We start from the raw sequence: 27,741 nt of genomic DNA on the forward strand, positions 1-27,741 counted from the left end.
TCTGGCAAAAAGGGGGGGGGGGGTCTAATCTTTCTCTGCTGCAGGTACAGTGCACCCCGAAAGTATTCACAGCGCTTCACTTTTTCCACATTTTGTTATTTTACAGCCTTATTCCAAAATGGATTCACTTAATTATTTTCCTAAAATTCTACATACAATACCCCATAATGACCAAAAAAAGTTTGTTTGAAATCTTTGCAAATTTATTAAAAATAAAAACTGAAAAAAAAATCAGCTGTACATAAGTACTGTATTTATTGACATATAACACGCACTTTTACCCCCTTAAAATCAGGGGGAAATCGTGTGTGTGTTATTCACTGATATAGGGCCTCGGAGGGGAAGGGGGGAGCGAGTGCCGCCGAAATAGACAGAGCCGCGAGCTCCTGTGTACTTGGCTCGCCCTCCTAGCATTGACATCCCACCATTGGACCGGTGCTACATCCATCATAGGAGTCGGGCCAAGGGGTGGGACTGGGCGTGACTGCGAGCAGAGTCGAGTACACAGGTGATCCGGCTCTACAAGACTGCAGGTGCGTACTGATAAGGCTGTGATGGGCACTGATCAGACTGCAATGATGGGCAAGGCTGCAGATGGGCACTGATCAGACTGCAATGATGGGCAAGGCTGCAGATGGGCACTGATCAGACTGCAATGATGGGCAAGGCTGCAGATGGGCACTGATCAGACTGCAGTGATGGGCAAGGCTGCAGATGGGCACTGATCAGGCTGCAATGATGGGCAAGGCTGCAGATGGGCACTGATCAGGCTGCAATGATGGGCAAGGCTGCAGATGGGCACTGATCATGCTATAGTTATGGGCAAGACTGCAGATGGGCACTGATCAGACCATACTATTACATTGGAGGAAGGCGGGTGCCCCTAGCCTGTCCTTTTTGAAGGGCCTGGTGAATTCTATGATGTCTTACTACAAGGCGACCTATGTATCCAGAGGATGTGGCAAAAAATTTGATAAAGTATGGCAAGCCTGGTATAACTCAGATGTCACAGTTAGTGTGGTCAGTTGTCTTTTAACCACTTGCCGACCAGCTGCCGTCGTTATACGGCGGCAGGTTGGCTATCCTGTGAAGATCACCATAGCTGTGTGGCGGCGCGTGCCCGCTGCAGGAGCGTGCCCGTGGATTGGGCGGACTCAATGTCTGCTGGCGACCCGCGATTGCCTATTACAGAAGCAGAAGGGGGAGCTGCCTTTGTAAGCAAGGCGATTCCCTGTTCTGACACCTCACATGTCAGAGATCTACTGTTCCCAATGATCGAGAACAGTGATCTCTGTCATGTCCCTGGCAGCCCATCCCCCCTTCAGTTAGAACACACCCAGGGAACACATTTAACCCCTTGAGTGCCCCCTAGTGTTAACCCCTTCCTTGCCAGTGACATTTATACAGTAATCAGTGGCTATTTTTAACACTGATCGCTGTATAAATGTCACTGATCCAAAATAAAAGTGTAAAAAGTGTCCGATCTGCCGCAATGTTGCAGTCTTGCTAAAAATCGCAGATCGCTGACATTACCAGTAAAAAAAAATTTTAAAAATCATATAAATGCCATAAATTTTTCCCTATTTTGTAGACGCTATAATTTTTGCGCAAACAAATCAATATATGCCTATTGCGATTTTTTTATTTTTGGGATGTGTATTATAGCAAAAAGTAAAAAAATATATATATATTTTTTTAAATTGTCGCTATTTGTTTGTTTATAGCGCAAAAAATAAAAACCGCAGAGGTGATCAAATACCATCAAAAGAAAGCTCTATCTGTGGGGAAAAAAAAGGACATCAATTTTGTTTGGGTACAGTGTTGCACGACCACGCAATTGTCAGTTAAAGCGACGCAGTGCTGTATCGCAAAAAATGGCCTGGTCATTAAGGGGGCAAATCCTTCCGGGGCTGAAGTGGTTAAAATCCATTACTGGAATTACTAGTATACAGATATTGCCAACCTTTAAGAATTGGGGGTAAAATCAAATATTATGGTTCCAGTATCCCAGTGTTTAATATGTTAAAGCGGAGTTCTGCCTGGGAAAAAAAAATTAAAAGTCAGCAGCTACAAATACTGTAGCTGCGAATTGTTAAATATGGACACTTACCTGTCCAGGGAGCCCGCAATGTTGGCACCCGAAGCCAATCTTTGGATCGACTCATGGGTGCTGCCGCCACCTTTCCTGGTGAGGGAACCAGGCAGTGAAAACTTTCAGCTTCACTCCTGGTTCCCTACTGCGCATGCGCGAGTCGCGCTGTGCGTTCTCAATGGTCCCTGCTGTCCGCTAGGACCTGTGTGCCTGCCAGAAGACAGTGGGGGGGGGGAGCAATGTGAGGCGCTCTTTCGTCGGAAGTGGGAGCAAATACCTGAATTTGACAGGAATCTGCCCCACCCTGAAAGGTGCCAAATGTGACAACAGAGGGGGGGGGGGGGAGGAATCCGATCAGCGGAAGTTCCATTTCTGTGTGGAACTCCGCTTTAAGATCTCACTTGGTAGAACATTTTTATATAGTTAAAGGTCGTTATTGATCCTCATTTTCATATATGATGCATATTCTATTGGAAGTGAACTAAATTCCAAGGTTCTGGTCTGAGCTGGTGTAGTTGTGGGGGGGGGGGGGGGGGAGATTGGGTCTATTGTAAGGTTGTTAGTCAGTTGGACCATGTTTGTTTAGGAATATTTTAATATGTACTATTATTGTTGGGCCCTGCGTGGCCATTGAGGCAGTTGTCTCAGGTGTTGTGTTTCATGCATAAAACTTAATAAAAAGAATTTAAAAAAAAGTAATTGCAGAAAATAACCAGTGGGTGAGCACAACCATCCAGAGCCACTCACGGAGTCTGTAGCAACAATAGTCTGTAGCAACAAACTTTATCTGGACTTGATGCCAACTGCAATGAGAGCGGGAATGCGGCCTGGCTGGTTCGATCTAACTGGGAGGCTTCCTAAGCGGAGAGTAGCGTAGTCCCTGGACTATCCCTACTCCTCCAGAACCTATCCCTAACACTAGATTCTGTCCGACAGATAGGGAACCTGTCTTTGCGCAAACCACTCACAGAATGTGCACCAAGTCCAGGGGGGCCGTGCCTTAAATAGGCACTGCCCTCGACCAAGATGGCTGTGGGGGTCACACAGGGCACCAGCGTTCAATCAGACAGCTGCTCTGCTGATGACCCAGGAAGTCATAGAGGAATCAAGTTCTTCTCAAACTTCCTTCCCTTATGTATTGCAGCTAAAATTAAGCACCACCTACAGAGGGGAGCACAGACTGCACCTGCCTACACGCTTCTGCCTCTTTGCACTTGACATCAGCAACACTCTACAGCTCAAATTCAACTTTAAGGCTAGGTTCACACTGTGCGGGTTGGTTGCTGGAATAACCACCCACAGCCAAGACGTTCTTTAGAGACACGTGGGGCTGCATTCATTCTTATTGGCATCCCCACACATCTCAACCCGCAGCATGTGCGGGTACCGCAGGGAAATTGCATAGTGCAAAAGCAACATGTGATTTCTCTGCAGCCACTTTTTTAAAAAGGTGCAAGCACCATTTTTGGGGGGAAATGCAGGCAAGGGCAAACAGAGGCCACAAACCGGCACAAGTGTGAACCAAGGGTAACACGAGGAAGCCGACCAGTGCTTCCAGATCTCTCACTGTAGGCTCCCTTAGATGGGTTCTATATGGGGTTGCCACATCATCCCTTTTAAACCAAACACATAATAATTACACAGGTTCTGTGGCTGATTAAGGTGGTAATTAAAATCACTTGGTGCCTTATCTGCATGAAATTAGCCTCAGAACCTGTGTAATTCATATGTGTTGAGGTTTAAAGGGATGAGGTGGCAACCCTACTATACAGTGCCTACCCTAAGGGCAAACTTCCTTGGGCTGCAACCTTACATAATGGTATTCTGTAGGCAACCATTTCCCATCAACCTCTGCACTAAAGTTCTTCTGGTCCCTGATTATATATATCGAGAGACTAGCCCCACACACTGTACCCATCCCAAAAAGAAGTTTCTATAAAAGGGGTACTAACCCTTGCCTACACACCAATGCTGAATTTTGTTACTGAAAAGGGGTGTAGTGAATGTAGGAGCTTGTATTTTATGGATCCTACTGTGCAGCAACTCTGTTACTTTGCTATGAGTAATTACATTTTCACTTTAAGACCTTGGGGGACTGTACACAAAAGTTGTGTTTCTCGAGTCTTGAAATTCAAGTGTTTCTTGCCAAGCTGCCTTTTACTCTCCTCTCTCTTGACAGCTCCTTTTCATCAGTTCCCCAGCGGCTGTTCTTACCTACCTCTTCCAAACCTGAATTTCTACCTGCCACTAATCAGTCCTATTTCTTCCTTCTTGCTCTCAAAGGGATCGTGCTAATGAATTATGTTTATCAGGCAGCTAAATATAAACTCTCAAAGCTGTGTGGCTGACTTGCCATTTAAATATCAACGGGTGGGGAAAGGAGCACATTGTGTACCCAATTAATGAAGAGAAAAAGGCTCCAGAGGAGGCTCTCTGTAAAGGAACTGGGTACTTTGTTTTTTCTCATATGTTTGAGGGCTACACTGGAGCAGATTGTTCATTGATCCATGCAATAAATGGATTGTTATCAGGTGGAATTTTGAGGCTGAGGGTAAAGTTGGCAATAAGACAGCGGCAGGGTTTATCCAACAAAGAGACAAGGTCAGAATCCATTCTAAGTTGGCCCAAGTTCTCCCTAGTGAGAAGGCGTAGAACCATCCTCATTTAGAGCAGGCTGCTAGGTAAATTTAGTTTAGTTCCTCTGTAATCAGTGGAGCAGTGGTTGATTGCTTAGGACTGTTCAGTGTTTCACAGGCTGCTGTTCTGCTACTCGCCCCTCTTCTAGAGTGTTCTGGAAGCAGGGTGGGAAGGAGAGCAGAACAGGCAGCCTGAATTTTTATGGAAATCCAACCAATCCTGATGGAGGTGTGCCCAGAAAGTGGAGAGAGAGCCCATAATTAGCCAGCAGAGTGCAGAGCTCTTGGGTCCAGTCCTGCAGGAGGAGACTCCTGTGCAGGGGCTTTGCCCCTGGGGCAGAAGAAGCTGGAGGAGCCCTTGTGAAGACATCAAAATCCCAGCTAGGCTTAGCTGGGAGGTCTACCGAAGAACGATTGTCCCGAGACTGAGCTGAGCCAGAAGGAAGTTGGTGGAATAGAAATCCAACCATCCTGTGGCTGAGTGAGTAATTGACCCTCCTCCTCCTTTTAACAGGAGAAGTGACAGTGGGGTGCTTTGATCTCCTAAGGGAGTACAGGTCAGTGGAAGGAATCCTGCAGGATATTTCTTTTGCAAGCCTAGTACAGCCAGTAGTTGCGCAAAACAGCCAGGAGTTGTGAAGTGCAGCCAGGAGAGTGCAGTGCAGCCAAAGGCTGTGCAATACAGCCTGAATTAGAAGCCAGAAGTCAAGCTGTCTTCAAGTTGTACAGTTCCAGAGTAACCCATGCACTCCATCCCTATCTTTGCCCCAGGAAGACGTCACGTATGATGAAACATGTAGGGCGGTGCTACGCGCTGACGTCATTACGCCCCACGTGACCCCAGAAGTACGGGTGTGTTTTTTATTAAGCTTGCCGGCTGTTTTAAATTTCTTATGCGGTTGTATCTGCTTGCTTTTTTTAGCAATAAAGGCTATCTATTTTTTAACGTTACTACACTATTGGAATGTTGTCAGGAAAGGTCCCCTCCGCTGGTAATATCAATCATTTGGCATGCAGTACTGAGGTCCACCAGCAGGTGTCTCCTGGCAGTTTGGAGCTGTCTGAAGAGCTTTTTCCTGCTGGTATTCTGTCACCTTTGGGCCGCAGTACTGGCGTCCACCAGCGGAGGAATCCTGGCAGTATGGAGCAGGTAATACCCTCTGCAGACAGGTGTCACCTGACCTTAATTAGCAGCTGCAGTATAAATACCCGGTGTTCTGCCGAGAAAGTTCCGTTCAGCGGCTAAGTTCCCCCCTCTACTGCGCAGGCGCTGAGCCTGCGCAGTAGGATCCGGCGGAAATAGCTGAAGCGGAATAGCTGAAAATCAGCTGTACACGGCGCCTGTAAGAAGCCACGCTTCGGGCACGGCCTCGCTTCGCTCGGCTCTTTTAGATTCCCCCTCTAGGTCCACTTGGATGGTGGGGAAGGAACCTGGACCCAGAGTGCAGGCGCCGTGTACAGCTGATTGAAGCGTTTGAGCTTGGGCTATCTCCGGCGGCTAGCAGTAGTCCGTACTGCGCAGGCGCTGCGCCTGCACAGTACAGGGGGGAACTTATCCGCCGAGGGAACATTCTCGGCAAGACACTGGCAAGTGCACACTCATCTTGCCCTGGTATTTTCCTTGAGCCCTGACCTGCAGCCTGCATCCTGATTACCTGATTCCTGAAACCTGATTCCTGAACCTGTGGATCCTGTTCCCTGTCTGTTTCCTTGCTCTGACCCTGAGCCTTGTATCTGACCCGTCCCTCCTGTGATCCATCCATCCTCTCTTGTCCTGCTTGTTTCCCTTCCCCAGCTGCTGACCTCCTATTCACGACCCTGGCCTAGCTCTGTTTACGATCTCTGTATTTCCCTTACTTGTATATACTTGTTCTGTTATTATTATTATTTGTGGGGATCTGTTTTGTATTGGTTGTGGTGCACTGAGTGATATTGGAGGTGGTTGTGTTATATTTATTCATTTATCTTTAATAAATCATTTATATTTTCACTTATACACGTCTGGATTTCCTCTGTTGCAGTCCACACAGTTCTGGTCTTATCTGGTACATGACAGAATACCGGGCCATCCCTGACCAGAGGTGGCTGCATAGAGGAACCATCTTGGTTCTGCTGGCTTTGCTGGAATGAATCCCGATGTGATCCCATATTATGCTCTGCTGGCGTCAGAAAGTGGCGAGTATCTCTGCTAGTCACTAAAAGAGTGGACCAATGACCAGCTACTTGAGCTCATCCGTTTGGCTCACTCCCTGGTTGACCAGGGCTGTATGTTGTTTGGTGATGTGCAGCCTTTGATCCAAATATGTGCTGAGCTAGCCCTGTCCTGTGTTCCTAACACCAGTGATGATTTTTCTCCCCCTTTCAGTGCTGATCAGGTGGAGTCTCTGCTGTGGCTGTTAGAGGATGATTCTGCATGCTTTTTTGAGCACTATTCCATCTGTTCTCAGCAGAAGCTTTTGGAGTGTATTCACTCAGCACAGACCCTTGTTAGACAGGCAGAATGTGATCCGTCCTTTGTCCAACCCATACTCTTAGTATGGTTTGATATGTTACAACCAGCCCCAACCAATCCACAACAAACCACCTCTGCCATCAGACACCTACCTGCCCACAAGTCTGTCTCTCCATCACCCATGCCAAACTCAGTTGCAACTCAGTATATATTGCTCCCAACCAGATACTCATATCCAGTCTCTGCTCCCTGTACCCATCCTGCATTCAACCCACCTGCCTCTTCTTAGCTGCCTACTAATCCACAAAAACTTCCCCCAGCTACTGTTATCTCTTCTCCACCATATCCCAATCCTCCTTTCCAGTCTGCTGCACCCCCCACTTACAGAGCCTCAGTGACTAAACCCAAGAAAAAACGATTTTTTTCCAACCAAGATGATCCTGCCAGTAACCCAACCTGCCTCCACACCAGCTAATCCAATCCAGTCTGACGTCCCAGTGCTTGCTATCCAGTCTGACGTCCCAGTGCTTGCTATCCAGTCTGACGTCCCAGTGCCTGTTATCCAGTCTGACGTACCAGTGCCTGTTATCCAATCCGATGTCCTGATGTCTGCTTTCCAGCCTGATGTCCTGGTACCCGCCTTCCAGCCTGAGGGGCCAGTGTTCCAGCTTGTGGCGCCAGTGTTCCAGCCTGAGGTGCCAGTGTTCCAGCCTGAGGAGTTCCAGCCTGAGGTGCCAGTGTTCCAGCCTGAGGTGTTCCAGCTGGAGGTGCCAGTGTTCCAGCCGGTGGTGCCATTGCCTACTTTCCAGCCTGATGTGCCCGCCCTCCAGCCTGATGTGCCCGCCTTCCAGCCTGACGACCCAAAGCTTGCTGCCCAGCCTGACGACCCAAAGCTTGCTGCCCAGCCTGACGACCCAAAGCTTGCTGCCTAGCCTGATGACCCAAAGCTTGCTGCCTAGCCTGACGACCCAAAGCTTGCTGCCTAGCCTGATGACCCAAAGCTTGCTGCCTAGCCTGATGACCCAAAGCTTGCTGCCCAGCCTGATGACCCAAAGCTTGCTGCCCAGCCTGATGACCCAAAGCTTGCTGCCCAGCCTGATGACCCAAAGCTAGCTGCCCAGCCTGATGACCCGAAGCTTGCTGCCCAGCCTGATGACCCGATGCTTGCTGCTCAGCCTGTGCCCATGCCTGCTGCCCAGCTTGATGTGCCTGCTGCCCAGCTTGAAGTGCCCGTGCCTGCTGCCCAGCTTGAAGTGCCCGTGCCTGCTGCCCAGCCTGATGTGTCTGCTGCCCCGATTGATGTGCCTGTTGCCCAGCTTGAAGTGCCCATGCCTGCTGCCCAGCTTGAAGTGCCTGTGCCCAGCTTGAAGTGCCCGTGCCTGCTGCCCAGCCTGATGTGCCTGCTGCCCCACTTGATGTGCCTACTGGCCAGCTTGAAGTGCCCATGCCTGCTGCCCAGCTTGAAGTGCCCGTGCCTGCTGCCAAGCCTAATGTGCCTGCTGCCCAGCTTGAAGTGCCTGCTGCCCAGGTTGAAGTTCCTACTGCCCAGCTTGAAGTGCCCATGCCTGCTGCCCCGCTTGATGTGCCTGCTGCCCAGCTTGAAGTGCCCCTGTCCGCTGCCCAGCCTGGTGTGTTCCTGTCTGCTGCCCAGTCTGGTGTGTTCCTGCCTACTGCCCAGCCTGGTGTGCTCCTGCCCACTGCCCAGCCTGGTGTGTTCCTGCCTGCTGCCCAGCCTGGTGTGTTCCTGCCCACTGCCCAGCCTGGTCAGTTCCTGCCTGCTGCCCAGCCTGATGTGTTCCTGTCCATTGCCCAACCTGATGTATTCCTGTTTGCTACCCAGCCTGATGTGCCACTGCCCTCTGCCCAGCTTGAAGTGCCCGCTGCCCAGCTTGAGGTGCCCGCTGCCCGGCTGGACACCATGGACTTTCCCCAGCAATGGCTAGTTGGAGCGTCCAGAAGTCGCTCCTTCAAGAGGGGGTACTGTCAGGAAAGGTCCCCTCTGCTGGTAATATCGATCATTTGGCGTGCAGTACTGAGGTCCACCAGCAGGTGTCTCCTGGCAGTTTGGAGCTGTCTGAAGAGCTTTTTCCTGCTGGTATTCTGTCACCTTTGGGTCGCAGTACTGGCGTCCACCAGCGGAGGAATCCTGGCAGTATGGAGCAGGTATTCCCCTCTGCTGACAGGTGTCACCTGACCTTAATTAGCAGCTGCAGTATAAATACCCAGCAAGTGCACACTCATCTTGCCCTGGTATTTTTCTTGAGCCCTGACCTGCAGCCTGCATCCTGATTACCTGATTCCTGAACCTGTGGATCCTGTTCCCTGTCTGTTTCCTTGCTCTGGACCCTGAGCCTTGTATCTGACCCGTCCCTCCTGTGATCCATCCATCCTCTCTTGTCCTGTTTCCCTTCCCCAGCTGCTGACCTCCTGTTGACGACCCTGGCCTGGCTCTGTTTACGATCTCGGTATTTCCCTTACTTGTATATACTATACTTGTTCTGTTATTATTATTATTTGTGGGGTTCTGTTTTGTATTGGTTGTGGTGCACTGAGTGATATTGGAGGTGGTTGTGTCATATTTATTCATTTATCTTTAATAAATCATTTATATTTTCACTTATACACATCTGGATTTCCTCTGTTGCAGTCCACACAGTTCTGGTCTTATCTGGTACATGACAAGTGTCTTTCTCCTTCTGCACTGGTGACTTCTGCCATAGTGCGCTGCCCAGACTGGACTTTTTATTTCTAGTTGGGAGGACTTCCAGCTGTAACCGGAGGGCTCCAGGAATACGGAGGATCATTAGACCACACAGAGGGTTGAATCTGCTGGCGCATATGACCTTGCTCTTTAGGGGGTCCACTAGTTTGGGTAAGGGTCCCCATATACTGAGTGGGGTTTTTTCGATTCAAAGAGACAACCTCCCCCTCTACCTCTTCTTTCTAAACAACTGTTGTTGTTTTTCACTTCTGTTGATGAAGAGTTCTCTCATTGTCTCTTCACTATTACGTTTTGTACTTCACCAGTATTTTTGCTTTTATTTTATCGTTTGTGATCACTCACGCTATATGAGCGCAACTTATTTTGTATATACTCTCTTTGTTACTGTTCTAGTAAAAACCCTAAAAAGAAAAAATAACCCTAGACTCATCTTTTGAGCCAGAGGAAGAATGCTGAAAATGATGTGTGCCTGGCTGTGTGTGCTCTGGGGGGGGGTGGGGATAGGACCAATCTACCAGTGGCTCCTGTGGGGGTAGCGCAACAAAGATAAATACGTTTTAATGCACAAACTAGCACCTGGCAAGCTCTAAGAAAGAGAAAGTCTAAAGAAGTACGTGTTGTGAAATAGACCGGACCAGGAGAGAGATCAGATTATATACAATGCTTCATTTTGCTGCCCATCCGGGCCGGTTGCAGGTCCCTGGCATTATCACATACAATGCAGGACCAGAAGTCCTGTATCCGACACAAGGACAGCAAGGGCCTGCCCACATCACAGGATCATCAGGCAGCATAGGATAACCTGTTGGTTTGGACCATCAGAGGACCGTGATCACTCATCAATAACAAGTCGTCATTTGAGGAAGCAGGACAGTGAGTACACCTTTTATTACATGATTGATCACATCGGCAGTTCACATGGGGTACCCGGAGTACTGGGATCTACCCATTACTGGCCGGATCGAATGTAATCACCTATGCTCCCATATGACTCTGATTGACTGCACTTGTTATGTGGGGACAGTCTCCTACTGTTTCAACCTTAGGTGGTCTTTAGCGTTTTGATCAGCGGTGCATTTCCATCTCAGAGACTTTTCCTATTATTCATCAATTCTTTACCCCTTGTTATGGTCTTCTTGACAGGACCACTGGGACTTCCTATCACCCATTTATTCGGGACTGGGTCCTATGACACAACGAGAAGGTGTCCCACACAGGTGGTCACCCAGCAGACAGACAGTCTCCCAGAATCTCCTGTCATAGTTTAGGCTGCTGCATTCGCCCAATTCGGTTTTAAGGTGCAGAGCCTTCTATTCAGGGTACTGGGAGCTATCTGGTTCTATACTAGACATGTGCAACTCGTTTAGTTCTGAATCTGTTTTTCTAACGAATTTAGACATATTTGTTAATTCGGAATTATCCGAATTTCTGAATTTTTCCGAAAATTCGGGAAATCGAAAATTCAAAATGTCGGAAATTCGGAATTTGAAAATCCGAAAATTTGGAAATCCACGAAGAATAAAAATCTGAAAATTCAAAAACCCTAAAATTCTAAGATCTGAAATAACTAACTAACTAATAATAATTTAACTATTACTAACTATTAAATTATAGGTATTGGAATTTCCTGTTATCCGTAGTTACTTTATCCGTAATTATTACATTATCCGTAATAACGAATGCCGTATTTAATGGAATGGAAAGTAACAAATTGATAATAATAATAAAAAAGTATTATTTATTATTATTTTGTTACGTTCCATTTGTTTAGATGCAGCATTCTTTATTTCGGATAATTCGTAACTTCAAATAAATTTGTATTTGTTACGTTCACTAACAGCCAAATTTGAAAGGAAATTCCAATACCTATAATTTAACCACTTACGGACCGCCCGCCGTCGTTATACGGTGGCTGTTTGAAGGAGGATATCGTTGCTATGGCAGCAGCTAGCTGCCATAACCCTGGTATCCTTGTCTTCAGTGGGCGGTCCGCTACAAGATAAGTCTCTGCAGCGGATTCGCTGCGAGATCACTTTTATCGGTGGTGGGAGAGGGGGCCCCCCCGTCGCAATTCGGTGCCCTCTGCCACTTTCCGGAGCTGTCCTCAGCGGCAGAGGCGATCGCGTCCTCTCAGCAGCTGGGTATGGAGACGAGTGAGGGGGAAGATGGCCCCCACCCGTCTCCATACAATTGCTGGGCGGAAGCGACGTCATAACCTCACTTCCGCCCACAGCTCTTAAAGGGTCATTTTTTTTTAAATAATTTTTTTAAATGACAATTTTTTTTTTTTTGCATTTTAGTGTAAATATGAGATCTGAGCTCTTTTTGACCCTAGATCTCATATTTAAGAGGTCCTGTTATGCTTTTTTCTATTACAAGGGATGTTTAAATTCCTTGTAATAGGAATAAAAGTGACAATTTTTTTTTTAAACAGTGTAAAAATAAAAAATAAAAAGGTAAAAAAAATCATAATTTTTTTTTTTTTTTAAACGCGCCCCATCCCAACGAGCTCGCATGCAGAACCGAACGCATACGTGAGTAGCGCCCGCATATGAAAACGGTGTTCAAACCACACATGTGAGGTATCGCCGCGATCAGTAGAGCAAGAGTAATAATTCTAGCTCTAGACCTCCTCTGTAACTTAAAACATGCAACCTGTAAGTTTTTTATACGTCGCTTATGGAAATTTTTAAGGGTAAAAGTTTGTCGCCATTCCACGAGTGGGCGCAATTTTGAAGCGTTACATGTTGGGTATCAATTTACTCAGCATAACATTATCTTTCACAGTATAATTCAAAAAAATTTATTTTTTCCAAAAAAAGTGCGCTTGTAAGACCGCTGCGCAAATACGGTGTGACAGAAAGTATTGCAACAACCGCCATTTTATTCTCTAGCGTGTTAGAAAAAAGGGGTTCTAAGTAATTTTCTAGCAAAAAAAAAACAGTTTTTAACTTGTAAACAACAAATCTCAGAAAGAGGCTCGGTCCTTAAGTGGTTAATAGTTATTATTAGCTAGTTATTATTTAGACTTTTTGGATTTTCCTTTCTTATTTTCAGATTTCCAAATTTATGAATTTTTGAATTTCTGAATTTCCCAATTCCGAATGTCCAAATTTTCGCATTTCTAAAAAAAACAAAAAAACAAATGAAATTAATACGAAAACGAACAAATTTTTCAGCAGTGCACATGTCTATGCCATACCATCTCTGCCTAGATTGGATATAGGTGCTTATCAGGGGTACCACCTTTATCAGGGGGTGTTTATACAGTTCTATGGTTCCAGCTCTGAAGGGGAGGTATATAGTGGCCCCATGAAGTACAGAGGGAATAGAGGGTTGGCATTTTCATAGTGGGTTCCTGCACATGAAGGAGGGAGGGGTGCCATATATATAGGTGGTGGTAGGACCACGTGGTGGAGGTTAGACATTTGTCTGAGAGTCATTTTATTGTGTTGCTGTTATTTTCTACAATAAACTGGAATGAGGAAATAACCCCTGGGTGTGCACATATTTTTATTTTTATTTTTGTGACATAGGATAACACTGGCTGCCAAGAGAGCGAGAAAAAATGTAAATTTTTGTGCCTATCCTTTTCCCCCTTAGCCAAATGAGCATATAACTAATGAAGGTCGGGAGAAGGGGGGGGGGGCGCTACTGAATGGGTACATTTCACAGGCCATGTAATGAAAGTACCTGAAATTGACTTGTCAGCAACTTACAGCTCACAGAGGGGGAGGAAGAAGCAGCACAAGGAGCCAATCAGGTGTATTGGAGTGCAAGGAACATGTTTATAGGAGACGATAGCAGATTGGCAGAGAGATGAGGGTGTGGATGTGGACAAGATCTGTAAGTAATACTGAACTGCAAGGTATTATTGAAGTGTAAGGTACCCTGCCTGTGCTGTGTTGCAGACCTGTGTAAATTTTTGGGACTGGATGGACAGAAATACACAGCTCCCATATGTATTTCCTCCATGTATTTAGCGATTTGCCTGGAGTCCAGCTTTAATATAGTGGCACTACCATAAGTGCTTGTGTGACCTAAAGGGGAAGTAAACCCTGGTGGGTTTTACTTCCTCTTTATTTCACCAGAAAGGTAAAGCATAATAGGCTACTATGCATCACACAGTAGCCCATTATGTGTCACTTACCTGAAACTGAAGCCTGCAATGTCACCGCTGTCCCCACTAGCAGCGAGCATCCATCTTTACCCCTCTTCCTTCCGGGGGCCACAAACTCCGGCTCTGTGACTGGCTGGAGTTGCGTGACGTCACTCACGGCATGACCCTTATTAGAAACGGCACGATGTGCCCTTTCTAAGGTGCGCATGCGCCATAGACATCAACGCATGCGCCATAGTCATCGGCCCATGGCTTTTTTGTAAATATCTCCTAAACCATGGAGGTTTTGGAGATATTTCCAGCACCTACAGGTAAGCCTTAATCTAGGCTTACCTGTAGATAAAAGTGGTTGTACAGGGTGTACGACCACTTTAAAGTCACACTATATGCTGGCTAAAATATATTTTAATTCAAGTATGTAGTCTTACCTCTCCAAATGCCTTTTTAGGATTAGAGCAGTAGAGCGGTGCACACGACAACAACTAATGTGCGCTGCTTGTTCCAAACTAACAGAAGTAAGGAGAGGTTCAGGAGCTCAGAGGACAAAAAACACAGTGAGAAACTATTTAAAGTGGCATAAAACCCTTACATATACCCAGTGAAGTGACTGGTCCCAGATGAAACAAATCATCCTACATAAGTTGTACCTGTTTATCTATAACGGTCTTACCCCTACACCCATTTAAAGTACAGAACTTACATGGGAACTCTCAGCTCTGAAAAGCAGGGTGCGGAGAGCTAAAGTTACATCAGTGAGGAGAGAATGTAGTCAGTAGTGAGAATGTATGGAATATTTTTGAAGAATAAGGATATAATTTAGTGTCATTTTAAACCTTGAGCCCCGATTCACAGTGATGCGGTGCGGGTAAACTGATGTGATGCGGTCAGGAATCACACTTCATGCCTGTTAAATTCACATGCGATTCCTTGCAGTGCAATTTGAGCTCCTTCATTTGCAAACTGTACTCGCACAAAAAAGGTGCATGCGCTTTTTTTTGCTGCACTGGAATCGGATCGCATAAGTGTCCACTCCCATGCGATCCAATTCAGCCAATCGCACTGCATTTTGTGAAGCGTCTTTGGGGTGTCGTAAACTTAACATTGACATCCTCAGTGATTCGCATTAACGGAGTGCGATTGTGATGCGGTGCAGGAATCACTGCGAATCCTGCACCGCATCAGTGTGAACTATGGTTATAAACCAATCACTTACAATTGAAGGGCTGTGTTATTTAAAATATATATATATATATATATATATATATATATATATATATAAATAAAAATACAAAAATGCAAAGAAAAATTTTACCTAAAATAAAGACAAGCTTAAAAAAAAAAACATTGAAAGTAAAAACACCTCTGGATTGCATTTTTCTGCTTCTTCCACTACAGGGAACATTGTGACAGTTTTTGGATGGGGGTGGGGGGTGGCGGGGCATCACATAACAAATTTTTGGTGATGGTGCTCATGTTTGTTTAGCAAAGTCTTTAAGCTCTTCCAGTCTAATAAGAACCTTCAAGGCCAAAGACATCTGACATCCTTCAATATGTAGTGGATTGTAAGGTATAGTGGGTGCAAAGATGGTGAAAGTCATTGGGCGCCAGACACTTCTTGGATGCAAAAGAGGTTTGATTTCTTTTAACAGTCCTTTTTATATTTTTGAAGGGAAAGAGGGTTAGGTCCAGGACACCTTTGAATAGTTGTAATTTTAATTGGCAGACTCTGAGACTTCAATAGGAGAATAGCCGTACAGGGAAAGGCCCCAGCAAGGCGCCACTTCTGCACGTGCAGGATTGCTGTCTCCTATGGCAACCGTACTTAACAGTTCCTAACACAAATTTCAACATTTCTCTCAGCTTCACTACAATGTCTACTTGTAGTTCTTTAGCCCCTTGAGCTCCTGGTCTCTCACTAGACCCTCTGATTCACTGACTCTGAATCCCATGAGATCCTCAAGATGTTTGCGGTGGTGTCCCCCTCAAGTGTCACCCACCCTTCCCTGCTGGATCCCTTGCTTGGCACTGCAGATACTCCTCAAGCTTCACCCCTGCTAACCGGCTTAGTCCCTGGCTTGACACACAAGGCTGCTCTGCAAACGTTACCTCCGCTGGTTGGGTCCCTGACTTGATCACCGCCTGAAGTCTCCACCGTGCCCATTCAGTGACAATGTTGCTCCGGTACTTGCTTCAGTTACTCACTGTGGTCCCTGGTAAAGGTGGTTGGTCCCTTAGTGGCAACAGGGATTGGTCCCTTAGTGGCAACAGCTTCCCTTCTACCTCCGACCACGACAGGTTCTCCGGCCGGCAGAAGCGTCACTTTTTGGCTGGACTGCAAGCCGCAGTCCCAACCCTGCGCTGCCCTCTCACTTCTGGATAGGCCCTCACACAGCCTGGCAGCCAGATGCCCCTGGGATAGGCCCAATCTCCGGCCTAGCAGCCTGGGGCGTATGACACAGGTCCACCCAGACAGGGTGGCACAGAACACAGATCACCTGACTCCACCCAAATATACAGGTTCTCCCAGCAGGCTAAGGGATTCAAGAAAACCCCTGCCCATTGGCTGAGATACCCCATATACCCATAACTTGACCTTGAAATGTACTTCTCACTTCTAATGCCACGAAGTGCCCACCCACCTAGTGGCAGAAGAGAAAAGTTAAACAAGGCCAAACTTAGGGAGAAATCAATGGATCTCTAACAACTATCTATAGTGGCTACTCCTGACAAGGAATTTGGTGAGGAGCTCCCTGACTAAACCCCAGAGCGCTACATCTGTTTTAGAGAAAAAAAAAAGATTGCTGGTAAGTGTACAGTAAAAGCTCTACTCGTGGTTGGTGTTTGGTTTTTATTTCTTATGACTGATGAATAACTCAATAAATCCAATCTTATTAGTCAGAGGAAGCAGGCACAGATTTAATTCAGTAATAATTTTGCAGTAGCTGCAAGAGGAGGATATGTGACGAGGAATACTAGAGGATTTAAGTAGAACTAAAGGCAACATTTTTTTTTTAATTTTATATACACAATAAGAGGGTCATAACCCCTGTATGTTTTTGTTTTGTTTTTTTGCCCTGTGTCCTGTTCATTTCCTGCTCCATATCCCAACCAGGAAATGAGAGGAAATCCTTCCAAAGCAAGGTAATCTCTTGTTGTCACCAGAACTAGTGTCCAAACTGGAAGATTTCCTCTTCAGTCCTGTTCTGGTGACAACCTCAAATTTAGGATCTTTCTTCATTTCCACTTTCAGTGATTACAGTAAACAGGACAAGCTGAGACAGGCGACTGTCAGGCGACTTGAACACGACAGCAGCGGCGACTTGCAAAACAAATTCTATATAGAAGTCAATGCAAGTCGCCTCAAGTCGCCCCCAAAGTAGTACAGGAACCTTTCTCTAAGTCGGAACGACTTGCCTCGCTCCGATTGGAAGGGTTCCATTGTACAGAACGGGACGCGACTTGTCAGGCGGCTAAGTCACCTGAGAAGTCGTCCCAGTGTGAACCGGCTCTTATGCCGCGTACACACGGTCGGACTTTTCAGCTACAAAAGTCAGACAGCCCGTCCGACAGACTTTCGACAGACTTTCGACAGACTTTTGGCGGACTTTCAACAGACTTTCTAACGACCGGACTTGCCTACACACATTCACACCAAAGTCCGACAGATTTGTACGTGATGACGTCCACCGGACTAAAATAAGGAAGTTGATAGCCAGTAGCCAATAGCTGCCCTAGCGTGGGTTTTTGTTTGTCGGACTAGCATACAGATGAGCGGATTTCTGGGTCCGGCGGAGTTACGACGTAAAGATTTGAAGCATGTTCCAAATCTAAAGTCCGTCAGATTTGCGACTGGAAAAGTCTGCTGAAGGTCCGGTGAAGCCCACACACGACTGGATTGTCTGCCAGATTTGGTCCGTCGGCGTCCGGACAAGTCCGGTCGAAAAGTCCGACCGTGTGTACGCGGCATTAGTCTCCCCAACGGGGGCTCAGTCAGCAAATTAAAACCTGACAGGTGATCTATTCCCTCTCCATCCAAAGCTATCCTATCCAGTCCAAACAAAGAAAAAAAGAGTTTTCCTTTTAGTTATACTTGAATTGAAAGGTCAGGCTAGATACCTCATGGACTTCACTGAGGGGAATTTATCAAAACTGGAGCAACTTTGTATGGAAATCAATCAGCTTTCATCGTTCATTTTCAAAATGTATCTGAACAAGTTGAAGCTAGAAGCTGATTAGTTACTATGTACAGCTGCTCCAGATTCTGTCTGTCCAAGTTTTAATAAATTGCCTCCAGTGTATTTTTGTACATAGTGTTGTAGGCTCCCTTTCTTTTTTTTTATATTGGTGGTATAGACTCCCCTTCTAATGTTTAACCGGTTAACCTTGAAGTGTCTGTCACAATAATTAAAAAAACAAAAAAAATTAGAACAAAGCATTCTCTGCCAAGGAAAGCTCAAGGTCTTGGCTTTAAGTTTCCAGTAACTCCAACACTAACCCTTCTGTAACTCTTATGCCCTGTACACACGATCGGAAATGCCGCCAGCAAAACCCCAATGAAAGCTTTTGGTCGGAAATTGTGACCGTGTGTATGCTCCATCGGATTTTTGCTGGTGGGATTTCCACCAGCAAAAGATTGAGTGCAGGTTCTCTATTTTTCAGTCTGAAAAAGTTCCTATCGGAAAATTGCGTTTGTCTGTATGCAATTCCGACGCACAAAAAAACATGCATTCTCGGAAACAATTAGACGCATGCTCAGAAGCATTGAACTTCATTTTTTCGGCTCGCCGTAGTGTTATATATATATTATCACTGCGTTCTTGACGGTCAAAAGTTCAGAGAACTTTTGTGTGACCCTGTGTATGCAAGGCAAGCTTGAGCGGAATACCGTCGGAAAAATCTTGGATGTACATGTGTACGGGGCATAACACTTATCCTCACAGTGACCTTTCTGATCTGCACAGTCATGAATAATCCTGTAATATGTTAACTTTATGATTATCATCGCTGTCTAGTGTCCAAAATGCATTATTTTTGTGAAATACACCAGTCAGGAAAATACTACATTATGGCCACTAGCTGGCAAACATAGGAAGTAAACATACAGTGCCTTGATAAAGCATTCATACACCCTTGAAATTTTCCACATTTTGTCATCTTAAAACCCAAAAAACGTAAATGTATTCTATTGGGATTTTATGTGATAGATCAACACAAAGTGGCACATAATTGTGAAGTGGGAGGAAAATGATAAATGGGTTTCAAAATTTTTTACAAATAAATATGTGAAAAGTGTGGCGTGCCTTTGTATTTAGCCCCCTTTACTCTGATACCCCCTAACTAAAATCTAGTGGAACCAAATGCCTACTGAAGTCACCCAACTGAGTCCACCTGTGTGTAATTTAATCTCGGTAAAACATACAGCTGTTACGTGAAGCCCTCAGAGGTTTGTTAGAGAACCTTAGTGAGCAAACCGCATCATGAAGGCCAAGGAACAGACCCGACAGGTCAGGGATAAAGTTGTGGAAAGGTTTAACGCAGGGTTAGGTTATAAAAAAATCCCAAGCTTTGAACATCTCACGGAGAACTGTTAAATCCATCATCCAAAAATTGAAAGAGTATGGCACAACGGCAAACCTACCAAAACATGACCGTCCACCTAAACTGACAGGCCGGACAAGGAGAGCATTAATCAGAGAAGCCGCCAAGAGGCCCATGGTAACTCTGGAGGAGCTGCAGAGACCCACAACTCAGGTGGGAGAATCTGTCCACAGGACAACTAATTCCAAAATTCCAAAATTCCAAAATAAAGACTCCATGGACACCTCCCACCATCCTCGGACAGACCATCTCTCCAAGCACCAAAGCCAAGAGTCTCGGAGTCATTTTTGACTCAGGAATGACAATGGATGCACAAATAGGATCAGTGGTCAGCGGATCCCACCATCTCCTCCGCCAGCTACGTAGATTCATCCCCTTCATCCCAGAAGAGGACAAAGCGGCAGTTGTAGGAACAATCATCAATTCCCGACTCGACTACGCAAATTCGCTCTACGTAGGACTACCCCAATATCAGCTTGCACGCTTACAACTCATCCAAAACACGGCAGCAAGACTGTTAACAGGAAAAAACCCTGGGAATCCATCTCCCCATCCCTAAAGAGCCTACACTGGCTAACCGTGAAGAATCGGATCACATTCAAGACCCTCTGCCTCACCCACAAATGCATACAAGGAAACGCTCCACTATATCTCCGTGAGAAAATAAAACACTACACACCGAATCGCAGTCTTCGATCAGCTAACCAAAACCTCCTTATCATTCCCAAATACCGCTACAAAGCAAAGGGAGAACGAAGATTCGCAGTCCAAGGACCTCGACTATGGAATGCTCTTCCAACCAACATCCGCATGGAAGAAAACCACCAGGTTCAGGAAAAAACTAAAGACCTTCCTTTTCTAAGAAGCTGACAACAGAGAATGCATCCAGCGCCTTGAGGCGATTCAGTTCGCATTTGCAGCGCTTTACAAAATCATTCATTCATTCATTCACAACTATCAGTCGTGCACTCCACAAATCTGGCCTTTATGGAAGAGTGGCAAGAAGAAAGCCATTGTTGAAAGAAAGCCATACAAAGTCCTGTTTTTGAGAAGTCATGTGGGGGACACAGAAAACATGTGGAAGAAGGTGCTTTGGTCAGATGAGACCAAAATTTTACTTTTTGGCCTAAAAGCAAAACGTTATGTGTGGCGGAAAACTAACACTGCACATCACCCTGAACACACCATCCCCACCGTGAAACATGGTGATGGCAGCATCATGTTGTGGGGATGCTTTTCTTCAGCAGGGACAGGAAAGCTGGTCAGAGTTGACGAGAAAATAGATGGAGCCAAATACAGGGCAATCTTAGAAGAAACAATGAATGTGAAAAAAGTTGCGCTACTAGTGATTATAAAGGACAAAAAAAAAACCCCAATAACTTAGCAGCCAGCATCAACAGTGTAGTGAACTGTGTATCAAAATAAAAAAAGATGTATAAAATGCAGCGCTAGCGTAAAAATCAGAATCCCCAGAGCACCCACCAGGGATAAGTGTGAAACTGATGGCTGCTCATTAATGAGAGACCAACATCTGGTGAATGTATCACAAAAATCAAAAAAATGTCAATGTGCAAGAAAAAAACAAATAAATGAAGTTCCTGTGGGAAAAAACAAAAAGAAACAAACATACAGCAAACAGTTTGTGATGAACAAAACCTTAAATACTCCTCAATGGGGTACTGTATAGTCCCATGTAAAAAGAACAAAGGGGTGATGCCTTTTCAACAGATGATAAGTAGAAATGAGTAGGCTTCTCCATATATCATTCACAGATATGCATGTAAGATGATAGAAGAATTGGGTACGCTTACTGCAGAGGGTGGACACTCTCGCCGTACAGCGGTGGGTCAGACAGGCATTTGGATCATTAAATCATTAAGTGGGAGTTCAGGCACGTCTGCCTGTTGGAGGTTCTGGTGTGCATCATCTACTCTTCGCTGTTCTGGATGTGGCCATCGGGGTATATCATTATGCCATCACAGTCTTCCACCAAGCATCTGTTGGATTTAATGATCCAAATGCCTGTCTGATCCACCACCGTACGGTGAGTGTGTCCACCATCTGCAGTAAGCGTACCCAATTCTTCTATCATCCTACATGCATATCTGTGAATGATATATGGAGAAGCCTGCTCATTTCTACTTATCATCTGTTGAAAAGGCACCACCCCTTTGTTTTTTTGTACATGGGACTATACAGTACCCCATTGAGGAGTATTTAAGCTTTTGTTCATCACGGACTGTTTGCTGTTTGTTTCTTTTTGTTTTTTCCCTCAGGAACTTCATTTATTTGTTTTTTCTTGCACATTGACGTTTTTTTGATTTTTGTGATACATTCACCAGATGTTGGTTTCTCATTAATGAGCAGCCATCAGTTTCATACTTATCCCTGGGGATGCTCTGGGGATTCTGATTTTTACACTAGCGCTGCATTTTATACATCTTTTTTTAATCTTAGAAGAAAACCTGTTATGCAGCGTACACATGACCAGTTTTGCCATCGGAATAAACTCTGAAGGTTTCTCTGACGGAATTCCATTCAAGCGGTCTTGCCTACACACGGTCAACCCAAAGTCCGACCAAAGTCCGACCGTCAAGAACGCGGTGACGTACAACACTTACGACAGGACTAGAAAAAGGAAGTTCAACAGCCAGTAGCCAATAGCTTCCGTCTTGTACTTGTTTTAGAGCATGCGTCATTTTTGGTCCGTCGGAACAGCATACAGACGATCGATTTTCCCGATAGGAATTGGTTCCGTCGGAAATATTTAGAACATGTTCCATTTCTAGGTCCGTCAGAATTTTTGAAAAAAAAAGTCAGATGAGGCCTACACACGATAGGAATAGACGATGAAAAGCTTCTGTCTGACTTTTTCTGTCGGACATTCCGCTCGTGTGTATGCGGCTTTAGAGTCTGCAAAAGACTGGAGACTGGGGCGGAGGTTCACCTTCCAGCAGGACAACGACCCTAAACATACAGCCTGAGCTACAATGGAATGGTTTAGATCAAAGCATATTTTTGTGTTAAAATGGCCCAGTCAAAGTCCAGACCTAAATCCAATTGAGAATCTGTGGTATTACTTGAAAATCCATCCAATCTGACAGAGCTTGAGCTATTTTGCAAAGAAAAATGGGTAAAACTTTCACTCTCTAGATGTGCAAAGCTGGTAGAGACATCCCCAAAAAGATTAGCAGCTGTAATTGCAGTGAAAGGGGGTTCTACAAAGTATTGACTCAGGGGGGTTAAATACAAATGCACCCCACACATTTCACATATTTATTTGTAAAAAAAAAAATGAAAACCATTTATCATTTTCCTTCCACTTCACAATTATGTGCCACTTTGTGTTGATCTATCACATACAACTAAAAACGTAAATGTATTTTATTGGGATTTTAACATGACAAAATGTGGAAAATTTCAAGGCACTGTATTGCTCCAATTATCAGAATTTTTTGTGACGGTTGACGGGTTCCTTTTTATGGTGCCACTTCAGCTTTATAACTATGTGGATAATGTGAGAAGGGGCAGTGCAATAACTTTGCACTATTGCAACATTATCTACACACACTCCCCACACTAGTTTGCTCTTTTGGGTTGGAATCCCTTTCCCTTTTTCCCTCCTCTCAATCAGGTCACTGTCATCACTCCTTCATCTTGTTCCCCTACACTGATCCAGTCTGGGGGGCTCTCTGTGTTGGTGATGCCGCCGGGACTTGCCCCCTCAGCTTCGGACCCTGGCATACTGGCTGGATGGGCGTACGGGGCTGCGCTGCCTCTGTGCAGACATACTGTAAGTCCATTTTTTTAGTGAAAGAATGAGAAAGTCATGCTCAGCTATTACCCACCTGTTTTTCAAATCATTCAATACTGCTATCTTCCCTATTCATAGGTGGTCACTACGGTTATGCTCCTGATGAGTGACTATAAGGTCCCGAAACGGCATAGAGCTTACAACTACCGTTATGTGTACACAATGATCAATTATATGCGTATGAACGTTCCAAATTTTTTATATGTTTATGTTTGCAATAGAAATGCATTTCTTGATGACTACAGATAATCATTATAGAGCTATGTGCCAACATATGTAGAGCTATGTGCCTAAATATGTAAATATATGAATTTTTGTATCATTTTATTAATAAATCGCATTTTTATTCAAGTCATACCTCTGCTACCTTGTGCCTCATTTAAAGTCCCGCACCTGTTCTCCCCCAATCTGATTACTGAATCGGGATGGAGGAGGGGTATTGAACGGCCCCACTATCCTCATGCAAAGTCCCAAAATGCATTCTTTTACCTCTTTGATTAATGTTTTGAACTGTCATGAATGGGTTTCGCTTATAACAGCTGTGATTGCTAGTGTGTGCTGCGATTGCCCCACAGCTATCACATGGTACAGAGTGCTGTGATTGGCCCAGGTACCATGTAATAGCTGTGGGCCTATCACAGCATCACAATACTAAGCAGGGCTGTTATGAATGAAATCCCATTCATAACAGTTGTGTTCATATTGTGATCATGTGATCGCATAGTAATCATGTGATACCCTGGCTGCTCGAAGCGGCTGGGTACCAGGAGCTGCAATCTACAGCAGTCACAGGAGTGGCGTGGAAACAGGTATGTGATTGTGCCTAAAACAGCGGGAGAGATCCCTGCATCCACATTGCTTGTGTTGATGTTGGGATCAATTATGTTTTTTTTTTTTAGTTCAACCCACTGGTTGCGTTTTTGGAGTTACAGATCCTTTTTTCACAGGTGCAAAACTCACCGGTAACGCAGCACAAACACATATGCGTTTTTGCAATGAAGAAAGCCTAACACTTTTAAACAGTTAAAGCAACATTTTCCTTTTGGGATAAAGGTTTTACATAAATAAATAAAGGCTAATCATTGTAAGCACCCCTGTCAGTGTTAAAGGAGACGTATGGCCAAAGCTATTTTTGCCCTACTCCTCCTGGGGATTACAGAAGTGCACTTTGTTTACTTTTTTATCCACCAGCAGGCTAAAGCCCGCTGTTGGCTGATGTAACTCAGCCGGTCCAGACCATGGAAAGATCCAGACTGTAAAGGCAGCTTGCTCAGCCTCTCAGTGTGCTGCTGGCTTGTTTATTTTCTTGTCTTCCTGAATTTCTCTTTTAAATAGTTTGGAACAATTTTACTGAACTGCTTGATCCGTTAACCACTTAAACAGGGCTACAGCGCAGCTCTGTTGTTCTGGGAGGGCATCCATGGACGTCCTTCCAGAACACGCCTCCGCATGCCCCCTAAGATCGGGCACACTCTGTGATCGCTGTGTCCTTCGGACACAGATTGAGGTGAAGAGCCATTCACAGCCGCCCTTTTCATGTGATCAGCTGTGTCCAATCGCAGCTGATCACGTGTAAACAAACTTGCTTGCTATCGTCATTCCTTTCCTCACACACTGTCACAGCGTGAGGAAAGGAGAGCCGTGACCAGCAAGTTTGACAGGGTACATTTACACAGATAATCAGGGTACTGACCATCAGTGTCCTGATTATCAGTGCCGCCTATCAGTGCCCATCGGTGTTGCCTATCAGTGCAGTCTCAACAGTTCCCCCTCATTAGTGCATCCTTATCAGTGCTCATCAGTGCAGCCTCACCAGTGCAGCCTCATTAGCACACTTCAGAGAAGAAGAAAAATTACTTATTTGCAACATTTTATAACAGAAACTAAGTAAGAGCCCATTCACACAGGGACGACTTGTCAGGCGACCTAGTCGCCTGACAAGTCGCCTCCCGTTCTGTGCTATGGAACCGTTCTAAGGGGAGCGACGCAAGTCGCTCCAACTTAGAAAAAGGTTCCTGTACGACTTCGGGGGCGACTTGCATAGACTTCTATACAGAAGTCGTTTTGCAAGTCGCCCGGGCAGTCGTGTGCAGGTCGCCTCGGTGAGGCGACCTGCAAGTCGTGTTGCCCCTGTGTGAATGGGGTCTCAAAATATTTTTTCTACATTTTCAGCATGCTTTTGTCTGTGCAGCAAAAAATAAAAATCCCAGTAGTGATTAAATACCACCAAAGCTCTATTTGTGTGCAAAATATGCTAAAAATGTCATATGACTACAGTGTAGCATGACCGAGCAATTGTCATTCAAAGTGCGACAGCGTTGAAAGCTGAAAGTTGGCCTGGGCAGAAAGGGGGGAAAGTGTCCAGTATTGAAGTGGTGAAAGGAAGTTGAAAAGGCTTACTGGACCGATCAACAGGTAAATATAATAAAGTAAAAAAAAAAAAGTCTAAAAAAGAAGTCTGAAAAAAACAAAAAACGAATGCAGCCAACACACCTACATTGCAATATATTGCATTTGTGGATTTCATAGTGCTTTAGTGACCTTATTCTCCAAATACATTCAATACACATCCGCTACTTAATGGCCAGGTTGTCTATTTTTTATAAAATTGTTTCTTAATGTGTTTTTTGACCTCCTTGTAACATCCTCTGTGAGCTCCTGAACCTCTCTTTTTTCCCCCCTCACTTCCATTTGTTTGGAACAAGCAGTGCACATTAGTAGAGATCCTGTACATTGCTCTATACACACTACAAATCCTATACTCCTTAGTCCACCTTGGAGGCAAACAACAGAGGGTGGTCGGCTATGTTCCTGCATACAGTGGGGACCATGGAGAATGAATGAAGCCACCTTCTAAGAGGAAGTTAGATCACAGCAGCAAAAAAAGGAATTTTGAGATCTGAAAGTGGCTGAGAGCAGTAGAAGTTTTTTTTAGTTGAAAATACATACCTAAACTATATTACACACTTGAATATATATATTTTTTTAACAAGAGTTTAGTGTCACTTTAAGGTTTACACTTCAGCGTTTGCTGTCTCCTTGTCCCGGTGCTGAATTCAGTTATGACACCAACATCCTGTCATCCTGCAAGCCTCCTATCTCTCTTTGCATCACCCTGTGCACTGGAGGAGCAACAGTCAGAAACAAGACAAATTTAAGAAGGAAGTATATAAAAACAGGAAGGATCTACAAAAATATCATTTGTACGAGAAAAGTGAGTCGTGAGCATAGTGGGGGAAGACACATGCTACGGCCCCAGGGCAGCCAGCAAAGGGCAAAGTGAAGTGGACGACGCTGCATGGAGGAAAAGATAGAGCAACAAAGAAAAGAGGACAGAGCCGCAAAGAGGATGGACGTGAGCGGAGAGGAAAAGGCTTGATGTTGCAAGGAGTAGAGGGCACAGCTGTGAAGAAAAAGGGAAACAGGACAGAGCAATCAGGAGGGTGGGCCCCAAGAAGGATATAGCTGTAACAAAACACAAAACTGGCAAAAAGTGGTTTCAAAGGAGCTACATCACAGTGCTAACTGGAGGGACCTACACGGAGGAAGAAATAAACCTTCAACCGCTTTAGAAGTTAGAACACTGCAAAACTAGGTGGTAGAGACAGAAGTGAGATGCATACCAAAAGCACAAACAAGATGTGGTTTAGGTTATCTGCGGTGGAAGGCCAGAGTGAAACTAGCTTTCAGAAGTGAGATTTAAGGGATTGACGGTAGTTATCAACAGGCCAGTTACATGGGGGACCATTGCTGTGCATCACTGTGGTTCTGAAGGCTTTGATGGTGGACCATACCAAATCAGTTACTGAGGAGAAGAAAGAAAAGAGTTTCCATGTGGAAGAGACACTCCTGGGATGTGCCACAAGTTCTACCCGAGAATGATCAAAGGTTAGTAAATGATCAGGACTAGACCGTTATTTGCAACAGTTGTCTTTCGAATGTCTGCTTTGGGGTCCCAGTGTTGCATGAAGGCCCTTTCTTGACTAACATTGCACCCTCTTGGGTTGTCCTTGTTTTATAAGACACATGGAAAATTTGGGTAGAATTTTGTTTTCAAAAGTGTTTTTTAGTTAATTGAATCTGAAAAATGTTTTGAGAAGGGTCACTAATTGCCAAAGTACAGTAAATTAATATATACGCCTGCACTCTGCAGCATATAAATAGATAAATGAATTATTAAATAATTCCCAAGCTGATTCCTTCCCAAAACACCAAACGATTATGAAAATTCTATATATTAAGTGCAGCGCCTTATAAAAGGGCAAATTATGAATGAATAAATAAAAAAACTAGAATAATTAATACAG

The 27,741-nt window shown here is 45.0% G+C and overlaps 1 protein-coding gene across 2 annotated transcripts in view; it reads left to right on the forward strand.

The window, feature by feature from the left end:
- DGKZ (diacylglycerol kinase zeta) overlaps nt 1-27,741 on the forward strand; it is a 337,944-nt gene that overhangs the window by 38,351 nt on the left and 271,852 nt on the right. Inside the window, exon 1 of one of the 2 annotated variants that reach the window (XM_073604286.1) lies at nt 26,530-27,322. The exons of the other annotated variant lie outside the window; for it this stretch is intronic. Within the exon in view, the coding sequence (XP_073460387.1) occupies nt 27,267-27,322 (56 nt within the window). The 5' untranslated portion in view covers nt 26,530-27,266. Of the gene's footprint in view, nt 1-26,529; nt 27,323-27,741 lie in introns of those variants that run through there. 2 annotated transcript variants of the gene reach the window in all.

Source organism: Aquarana catesbeiana, linkage group LG11 (genome assembly GCF_042186555.1).
Source record: "Aquarana catesbeiana isolate 2022-GZ linkage group LG11, ASM4218655v1, whole genome shotgun sequence".
NCBI classification, from domain to species: Eukaryota; Metazoa; Chordata; class Amphibia; order Anura; family Ranidae; genus Aquarana; species Aquarana catesbeiana.